Genomic DNA, 9,840 nt, shown 5'->3' with positions numbered 1-9,840 from the left:
AAAAGTATCAGGAGAACATGCGAATCAAAGGGATATTCACTGAAATATCAAATTGCTATTAAAATTTTTCTGCTCTCAAATCGTCTAATTTTGATATTCAATTAATTTTATCTCCTGACACTTGTCGGAATAATTAAATCTGGAGCACGAAGTTTATTTCATTTATTTAATTTATTTATTCATTTTTGTTTCAGCCTTCGATGGAGTCCCTGGTGCCGACGAGATACGGCAGTTTGGACTCTCTCCACGAGGTCCACATGTCCCACACATCACCATCACCATCTCACCACACTCGGGGAATCCCCGGCGACATCTCCGATGACGGTGAGTACTGTATTTCAATCAAAAAATATTCAATGTGTTGCTTCAAACAATCGAGACTGGGAAAAATCTCGATTGATTTTCGATAAAAATTCATGAATCTGGAGTTATCGAATCGATTTCAAGCTCCAACAGCATGAACTCACTGTATCTATCGTTTATGCCCCTCAATATATTTTTATCAATTAATCACTGCCCCGTATGTTTGATTCAACATAATCCAGTGGTCTAATCTAATCTCTTCAAATGTCAAATTCATTTTGTGTGTTTTCTCCTTTTTTTTCTTCTCTTTGATATTCGCTTCTGACGGTCGGTGAGTCTAGCTGGATCTTGTTTCCTTCACTGGACACAGAAGATTCTGACTATTAACAGAAAGCTTGCTAGGTACCCCTATTACATTAATCATTAATTCATTTTAATAATCTATGGAATCGTAGTCAAGTGCCAGGAGGAGATGAATTCGTCTAAACTCTTACTGAAAAAAATTATTAATAGCGATTTCGTCTTACTGTTATTTCAACTCATCTCCTTCTTCACAACTACACCATAATTCTCCTCAAAAAAATTCACCAGGATAATTAATCTCAATAATTCATCACTCGATATGCGTCACAGATTCAAAGCATGGTTAATAAATTTTAATCATGAATATCATTTTTCATACCGAACGTAAACGAGAAAAGACGCTCAGCTCATAAGCAATAAAGTATCATCTAAAATTAGTTCGAGCGTCTCTTCCCCTAGTGATCATCCATCATCCTCGAATATTATTTACCTTCTAGCACGTTAGAATGATATTAAGAAGAGAAAATATGAAAATAGAATTTAGACTGAAATTTCAATCACGACAAAATCGTCCGGTCTTTTGAGTTAAATCAGGCGAATAAATAGGTATAGAATGAGCTTAAAATTCAGTTCGCTTGATCCACACGTTTGCACATACCGTCGGTTTTCCCACGTTTCCATCGGTATACCACGGATCAATGTGTGGGCACGTTTGTTACGATAATAACTTAATTCATCAGTTTTATGAAGGGGAATACCCATCGTCTCGATGATAAATCATTGTCTTGCATTGGCTGCCTGAATTCACTGCCTGCATTGATGCCTGCTGCTCCATCAACTTCACAGATTAACAGAAATATATCAGTACCAATCGAAATTTCGTAATTCGATTTGATAGCTGATGATTTGGATGACCTGCGAATAAAAAAAAATTGTCCGTTAATCTGTGATGGGGAATCGGGAGATGATTAAAGGCTGCCGCTTATTTATTTATAATTTTTTTTAACTCTCTCAACTGACTAAAACCATTGAACTGAGATTAATTAGAAATGACGATTCGATATAAATTGGAACGCGTAGGCACACAGCAACACCGAGTTTTTGGTGCTACATATCGTCCCATCTACACGGTACTGCAGGCGCCAGTTGCGCCTCCACGAAGACACCGGCCCCACATTCACCCCAACCACCCTGTACCGTCACCGACCCTACCTCTTCTTCAGCAGCATCATCCTCATCATCAAAACCACAGTACCAAGAGCAAGGGGTGTCCGGGGCCGGAACGCCCACCACCAAGACTTTAAACAAATTTCTCAGAGGTAAATCGGACCTCCGGAAACCGAGCTAAAGTCGTTGTCACATTTTTTTTCCTTCGTTTGTTATTTATTTGAATTTTTTCAATCGTTTGACTATAAACTGGAAGATATACTCTTTCAAAAGTGTTCGTTCGGTGTCCAATCGTAACGAGCTGACGTCAGAGCTCTGGAGAATGGCTTCTATATTTTTTTTTCTCATGATATCAATCTTTTTTTGCTTTGTTAATTTTTCCCCTGGCATCACACATTTGATTTGTCGAAATCTCTTCTTTTTTTTCCCTGCATCAAAAATTCCTATTTTCGCTTGTCCTCAACCGCTTGTTCGCAAAAAAAAATAACGGCAAACCAGAGATTTATATCCGGATGGGATATTTCGAACTCGTTCTTCTCAATTTTTTTTTCAAATTCTATTTTTGCAATGCTGAGGAATTCAATTTTTTCACCCCCTTTTGAATTGTCATGCCGCACGACTATTATTTTCACTAAAGACTAAAGGAGATAAACCGAGAGTGGATTCAATAGACAACACAATAGACCGTTTGCGAAGCTAACACAAACACTGGAATCACATACACATTGAATACTCAATGCGATTTCCGTTTAACTGGGCTATTGAGACAGTACAAGTTGTCGCTCAGTGCTTTCAGATGCTTTGTTTTTTTTTTTAAATCTTTAGTTTACAATTGTCAATGGACACCAGCTGCCTCTGTTTACATCGATGTTGTCTATTTTAGTTTTTCTCCGTATTTTTTTAAATCATTTGTTTATTCCATTGAAATGGTTTTCTAACGTTGCAGGAATGCGTTTTACACGAGAATGAAGACATATCAATGGCTCCTCTAACACTGGCCTATTTTTTATTCCACTACTGGAGTTTTGAATGAGACTTTCCATCAGAATAATGTGCAATGAGTTTTATTTCACTTTGAAGGATAATCAAGGCTCAAGTATTCCGTAAATTCCGTAAATGGATTGACGATGGAAAAATATCATGCAATTCTCTTGCTGATGGATTAATTATTATTTGGATATTTTGTTTTTTTTAGAATGTCTGTAGCTGAGTGGAGAAAAATAATAAGACGAGCTTTGAGTGTGAAGTTTACCAGTGGTGCTTATTAATTAATCAATCCACGAATGCTTAATCATCTCCGTTGTGATTTCAGGGAGCGATTTACTGACCAGCCTCACGTCGACGTTCGATCGTAAATGGAAGTCGCTTGTTAATCCCTCGAGTCTCGTGGTGGCATCGAGTGAGTGCACCAGTGGAGAAACATCAGCTGTGGAGAAGAAGAGTAATCGAGAGAAGGTGGATCGTCAGGATTCGAGGACAACCGAGGTATACAGAGATCCAAGTCTTCACAGGAGTGTTGGGGAGAAGGGACATCTCATGCGTGCGAGAAGTGTAAGAGAATTAATTCTCCATCTCGTCATTGGATCGGTCAATAAAATTTCGTTTTGATTATTATTATTGCAGGATCCACAAGAGAAACTCCAGAGTTCCCCCCTCCTGAAGCCCTCGGAGAAACCAAAACGTGAGCCCCCAACCCCGAACAACGACTTGAACTTGCGTCATGCAGTGGACACGAGTACAGCCGGAACGGATTCCTCGGACGGTGGATCTCTGCTGGACGCCACCGAGAAGGACGAGCATCCAAAAATGGAAACACCGAAGACGAAGCATCTGGAGATAAAAGACGAAGTGCCTGGACCCCCCAGTGATTCAAACCAGCCCCAGGAGACGGAGAGAAAATCCCTGGACTCCTCGTACTCGAACAAACTCCAGAAGTTCGAGAGTCTCAGTCAGGCGACCAACGAGTCGAGATCACGGCTGAAGAGGTCAGAGTCCCTGAACAAGAGGACTGAGACTGCCTCGTCGAAATTAAAACGTTCAGAGAGCCTGAATAAGCACTCTGACAGGCTTGCATCACCGACTAATGGAAAGCTCAAGCGTTCAGAAAGCCTGAACAAGCATGCCGAGCGCTCAGAGTCTCCCAACACCAAATTAAAACGCTCAGAATCCCTGACGAAGACGGAAAAAACTGAGTGCAACATCAGCAAGAGGAGGCAGTCAGTGAGAAAGGAGAGTGCAACGAAATTGAAACGAAAAAATGGTATGCCCGAGAGATCAATAAAGAGGCGTCACACTGTAGGGGGTACGAAAGACTTTGACAAAGTCCACTGGCTCGACAATAAACTCCAGTCGGAGAATGAAAAGGTCATTAAGACCGACAGCAAACCGAAGAAAAGCCAATTGAGAACTAGTTCACCTGATTTGAGCAGCAACAGGGTTAATGTAGCTGATACCAGCTTTCTCATTGAAGTATCTTTTCGTGGACCCAGCAATGTTGTGTTCAATGTAACCAACGCACGACCACAATCTCTGCCAGATGCAAATCTAGCATCGAAAGTGTTTAAAGTACCTCTTGAGAGTCATGTGTAATTCATTGTGGGAGGTGAAATTTTATTGGATTATTCGTTTGGGACTAATCATTCAATCATATCTCAATCAATATCAAGCTTTCCAGGTATAGAGAGATGTATTTATTAAATCGTCTATTATCGAGGGTGAAAGAGAGCCAAGTGCTCACTCGTGAAAGTTATGAATCATTACCAAATTATTTTTGGTATAATGTTTTCAACGTGTCAATTATATACACATCATTTACTTGTGAATTGTCAATGTGCAATTTATCATACCTGGTTTCATTTCTCTTTTACAATCATTTCTTGGTGTAAATATAGAGTAATTTTTTTCAGCAATTCAGTGGATTATTTGTCGGTTATAATGTTTTTTTAATGATTTTACAAGTGTAGGGAATTTTAATGATTGTGGTAGGTTTTTTAGGGGTAAGTTGTGGATTCCCATTGCCTTTTAATGTTCAAATGGAGAAGAATTTTGGTGGTGAGTGCAATTGGAGGTGGATCCGTGAAAAATTGTAAATAATCGTGTAAAATTGTCGAATAATTGGAGGTGAATTTGTGAGAGGCTCGACATCATTTTCCGCAATTCGATATTTCTGTTATTTTCACCGGTGAAAATATTATGAGAGAAACGATGTGATAAATTCGTAACGTGTGAGAAGTAACGAGTTTCGGGTTATCAGATGATTCTTCTGATATCGTTAATGGTGCGATTCCATTGAAAAGTCGTTAATTATTGATTAGTATTGATGGAGGATTGACGGAACTGGAGCAATCGTAATTGAGAGAATAAAGTATATATTTTTAAGGAATAATTGTAATGACCGATCATCGAAAAATTGCGACCAATGTATGATAATTCCTCGACTCATTAATTTAGATAGATTGAGAGCATCTCGAAGATTAATAAGATGTAATGAACCCTGAGATATCCTTTTGTCTTGCCAAATTTTATGAGAATAAAAGTGAAATTTAAGGATTTAAAGTTTTTACTGTAATTATCTCGCTGTACGGAAGAATAATGTATTCTGTCTTCATTTTTTTTTTGATAAATTGAAAAATTGTAAATAATGAATTTAAGTCTTACTACGATCAAATCATTGTAATGAGGCTATTTATTTGATTATTAATTATGGTACATGAAATATTAATTGTGATTGTATTATTTATTCACCGCAGCTTATGCCTGTTATCCTGAATTTATCATGTACACGTTGGACGGAAAATATTACGTTTGTAAATAAATATCTTACTATGAACAGATTAACATTGTTCTCGTTTGTTGTTCTCGTTTTCCAAAAAGACCACAACGCCTCCATCGAGCCCTCATTGAACTTCATTCTGATAAAATTACATCTGAAGTTGTAAATAAGCTTCAGTACAACAAAGAACTTCAACATAATAAGACGAACTCCATTGTTCATCCAGAGAGTACCTCAATAAACAATTTACCCAGCCTCCTCAAAGATGAATGTAATCAGCCAGGAGAATTCCCTGGGGATGGTACGAACCCGAGATCGAGGCAGAAATGGTGGAAAAATCGGAAAAATAGCTAAAGACAAGGCCCCAATCAGTCTCATTCCAAAACATCGAATCCCAGAATATCAAAAGCCCCTCGTCAATATGGGACCCTCAATTGCCCTGAAGGCCCCCAGGATACCACGGAAATCGAACAATTTTTCCCAAGTGAACACCTCGAGCTCAAATTCAACCAGAAGAGGTACTCCCCAATTTTTATCAACAGACACAAGCAGCGTCACACCATCAGAGAGTGCCTACGGTGACAATCACTTTGTAATCGTGGCTGTGACCTCAGGTCGTGGCCAGGCCAGAGGAGAAGTGGGAATAGCAGCCATTGACCTCGAATATCCCCACATAATCCTGTGTCAAATGAGTGATGACAACTCGTACGTCAACGCCTTAACGAAAATTAATATATTTCGACCTGTCGAGATCCTCATACCAGACACCATGGGGAAGGACCAGAAAGACCCCAACAGCCTCTACACAGCGATAAGGGCGTGTTTCCCCACCACCGAGATAACCGAGATCTCCAGGATCCACTGGAACGCGGGGTCAGGTCTCGAGAGGATCCAGACGCACAGCGTAGAGAAGTTCTCGTCGATCGAGTTGATTGTCAGGCCCAAGTACTACGCCCTCTCCGCGGTGTGCACCCTCTTCAAGTACATCGAGAGTATACAGCATACAATCTACACCGAGCGGTCTGTTCGTTTCGAGTACCAGGTGGCTGAGAACGCGACAATAATCGATCTCCAGAGTGCACAGGATCTGGAGCTGGTTACAAGCAATGGGAACAGATCGAATTTCTGCCTCCTGGGGGCAATTGATCGGTGCTCGACCCCAGCTGGAAGGAGACTCCTCAGGGCCTCCATCCTTCAGCCCCCCAAGGACATCTCCATCATGGAAAAACGTCTCGATTGCGTCAGCGAACTCATCTCCAATAAATCCCTCTACTCGATCATTCACTCTGTCGTCAGGAAACTCTACGGGGTGCATCGTCTTCTCAATTTTTCGGTTCAGCATCCTAAAGGGGAAACCGTTGTTTGCGCCGAGAGGTGTCTCAACTACGCGCTTCTCTTAAAACACACTTTGGAGATTGTCCCAGAGCTCAAGGCTGCCCTCGACACCACGATCTCCTCGTTTTTTCGAGGAGTCCTCGAGGACCTGCAGCACGAGGACTTCGAGATCATGAAGAATGATGTCCTGAGGTTCATGAGCCCCGACGCTAGGTCGGTCAAGGGCTTCACCTCTTCGACTTACAACCGGTGTTTTGCCATCAAATTTGGCATTTGCGATACTTTAGATGTCGTCAGGAAAACTTACTGCGAGCTGATCGACGACATGGAGAAGATGGTCGAGGAAATCGGTAGGACACATAATCTTGGACTTTACCTCGCGTGCTCTTCGACTTTGGGGTATCACATGGAGATGAAGGTGCCGAGATACTACAAATTTGACGTTACAAAACTCCCCAAAGAGCTGATCGAGGCTCACGTTAAAGGAGGAATTGCCTACATGACAACTGAAGATCTCTTCGTGAAGAATCTGCACTGCAAGGACAACTGTGACGAGATTCATCGGATCAGTACGATTGTCTTGGGTAAAATGTTCGACAGGATAAGAGAACGGATGAGCTGTCTCTTTCATTTCAACGACAACATCGCCGAATTGGACTTAATCCTGTCCCTCGCTACCGTCAGCTCAATCTCCGGATTCGTGAGACCGACATTCGGGTCTAGAATCGACGTGAGGGATGGCAAACACCCGGTGTTGGATATCCTGGGGGACGAGAGTCCCAAGCCCAACGACATCGTCGCATCGACTGTCTACAATTTCCACACAATTGCTGGACCCAACATGGGAGGGAAGAGCGTCTACCTGAAGCAGATTGTTCTGCTGCAGATCATGGCCCAGATCGGGTGCTACGTACCCGCCACTGCAGCCAAGTTCAGGATTTCTGATCATATCTTCTGTAAAATGGGTGTGAGGGATGATATCGTGTTCAATTCGTCGACATTCATGATGGAAATGAAAGAGGCGCAATACATTCTACAATCCCTCACACCAACGTCTCTGGTAATTCTCGACGAGCTCTGCAGGAGTACGACAGTCGAAGAGGGTGCGTCAATAGCCTGGGCAATCTCCAAGAAGCTGCTGCTCTCTAAAGCCTTCACCTTCAGTGCAACGCACTTCGAGTACCTCCTGAAAATGGCTGAGCTATACCCCAACGTGACGAATCACTACTTGGAGGCAATCCTCAGAGAGAATGGTAGTCTCATCTACACGCACCAGTTGAAACAGGGAGTCCAGAGGATCCAGAATTACGGTCTGATCCTGGCGCGATCGACAGGACTCCCCGAAGACGTTCTGGCAGATGCCGATCGCATTCTGCGACAAATCGAGGAGTCAATGGATTCGAATCCACCTTCCGCAGCTCCTGAGGAGCCAAATGCGCTCACTGACTCCAAAATCAAACGAAATTACGACAGGTTGGCTGAGGTGTTCAGCAAACTTGAGGAGAACCACGAAGTTCCGGACGAGGAGATTTACGATTTGATTCGAGGGCTTGAATCCATCAGCTACGATGATCTCCCCCCAGAGGATGCAAATTCTTGCCCTCAGGGGGATAATTCAAGTAGTGAAACGTCAGGATTGTATAGTGCAGGTCCCAAGGACTCGACGACTTCGCGAAGCCTCAGTCAGTCTGAAACACCAGCGGGAACTTCGTCTAACCGGACGTCCGCAAATTCTGTTTCTCAGACGAGGAAAAATACCAAGAGACACGTGACGTTCTCTCCAGCATTGGAGTTAAAGCCTCCAAAAGCTAAAATTTCAAAGCTCCAGGGGTTCACAACTTCCAGCCCATCCACCAGACAACCTCTGGCGACGATGAATCCACCTCCAGATGTTAATTCACCCTTCAAAGTCCCTCAGAAACCAATCCTGAAGAAGTGCTTGACCGAAGACCCAGAGTCGCCTTTCTTCATTCCGAGGAGTCAGCAAAGCGGTAAAACACTGTACATGAGCTCCTCAAGCCAGAACTCCTCTGGGAGTTTTGTCGAGCCATTGAGAAAGGATGGTCAACAAGACAATCTTCGTAAACTCCAATCCCTGACGGCCAGACGGGGTGGAGTGGTCAAGAAGAAGAGCAGTTTGATGGATATGATGCCGAAAAATGTCCACCATTTATTTCCTTCGATGAGAGCTTCTCTGCAAGGATCCAGGAACTTGGCGATGAGCAGTCAACCAGTGCCGCAGACATCATACAGTCCAGATGTAATTGCCTCACTGCCAAAATCCCTGAGGCCCGTGGGGGATGACACCTTCTTCCCTCCGGAATTCAGCCACCTGAGGCATCTGGCTAAGAACATCTACGACGAAGACGAAGGCGATCCTCGGTTGCTCAATCAGTATTACTTCATGTCGAAGACTGTAAAGAGAACCCCAGGGAGCAGCACCAATGAGTCGGAGGGAATGGAAAGAATCACATCTCCTTCATTCACTAATTTCTCTCCAGTCTTCAATGATGAGGCGGGGGCGGATGATGCTGGGAGGTTTGCGATGGGGAATACCCTGCAGGATCCCATAGATCCTGGTGTAATGATTGTCTTGACTAGTGAGAGCGAGGAAGACGAGGACAATTGCTCGATGAGCTCCATCGAGGCCAGGATTGCTGTTACTAAAAAAGAAGCTGCGATCTTCAGGCAAATCGAGGGAAATAATTTTGATGAAACCAAGTTCCTCGAGGATCTCCAGAAGCATTTGCAGTAGACGAGAGAGGCGTATCTCAACGATTTTTATTAATCCCATCATTCCCAATTATTTCCAGTCATTATCATTTTTTTTACTACCCACGGAGTATTACAGGAATTGATATCTCCATAATTGAATAAAATTCTCGACACGTCCATTTTATTAATAATTATGAAATTGTTGTATATTGTGGGCGATTGATTGTAATCAGGATGTGATGAGA

The 9,840-nt window shown here is 42.6% G+C and overlaps 2 protein-coding genes across 7 annotated transcripts in view; both read left to right on the top strand.

Moving 5' to 3' along the window:
* RhoGAP19D (Rho GTPase activating protein at 19D) overlaps positions 1 to 5,610 on the top strand; it is an 81,986-nt gene extending 76,376 nt beyond the window's left edge. For 5 of the 6 annotated variants that reach the window (XM_011302229.1, XM_011302231.1, XM_011302230.1 and 2 more), the window contains 3 exons: positions 195 to 324; positions 3,086 to 3,324; positions 3,397 to 5,610. In XM_011302229.1, the coding sequence (XP_011300531.1) occupies positions 195 to 324; positions 3,086 to 3,324; positions 3,397 to 4,362 (1,335 nt within the window). In that variant the 3' untranslated portion in view covers positions 4,363 to 5,610. Of the gene's footprint in view, positions 1 to 194; positions 325 to 1,686; positions 1,926 to 3,085; positions 3,325 to 3,396 lie in introns of those variants that run through there. The other variant, XM_011302232.1, reaches the window with a different exon arrangement.
* A 200-nt stretch (positions 5,611 to 5,810) lies between these two features.
* On the top strand, positions 5,811 to 9,819 carry LOC105265028 (mutS protein homolog 4). Its single transcript, XM_011302298.1, has one exon. It carries the CDS (start codon positions 5,811 to 5,813, stop codon positions 9,633 to 9,635), a length of 3,825 nt encoding a protein of 1,274 aa, XP_011300600.1. The 3' UTR covers positions 9,636 to 9,819.
* The last annotated feature ends 21 nt before the right edge of the window (positions 9,820 to 9,840 follow it).

Source organism: Fopius arisanus, unplaced genomic scaffold (assembly GCF_000806365.1).
Source record: "Fopius arisanus strain USDA-PBARC FA_bdor unplaced genomic scaffold, ASM80636v1 scaffold00026, whole genome shotgun sequence".
In the NCBI taxonomy this organism is placed as follows: domain Eukaryota; kingdom Metazoa; phylum Arthropoda; class Insecta; order Hymenoptera; family Braconidae; genus Fopius; species Fopius arisanus.
This window is presented reverse-complemented; position numbering and strand designations above follow the sequence as displayed.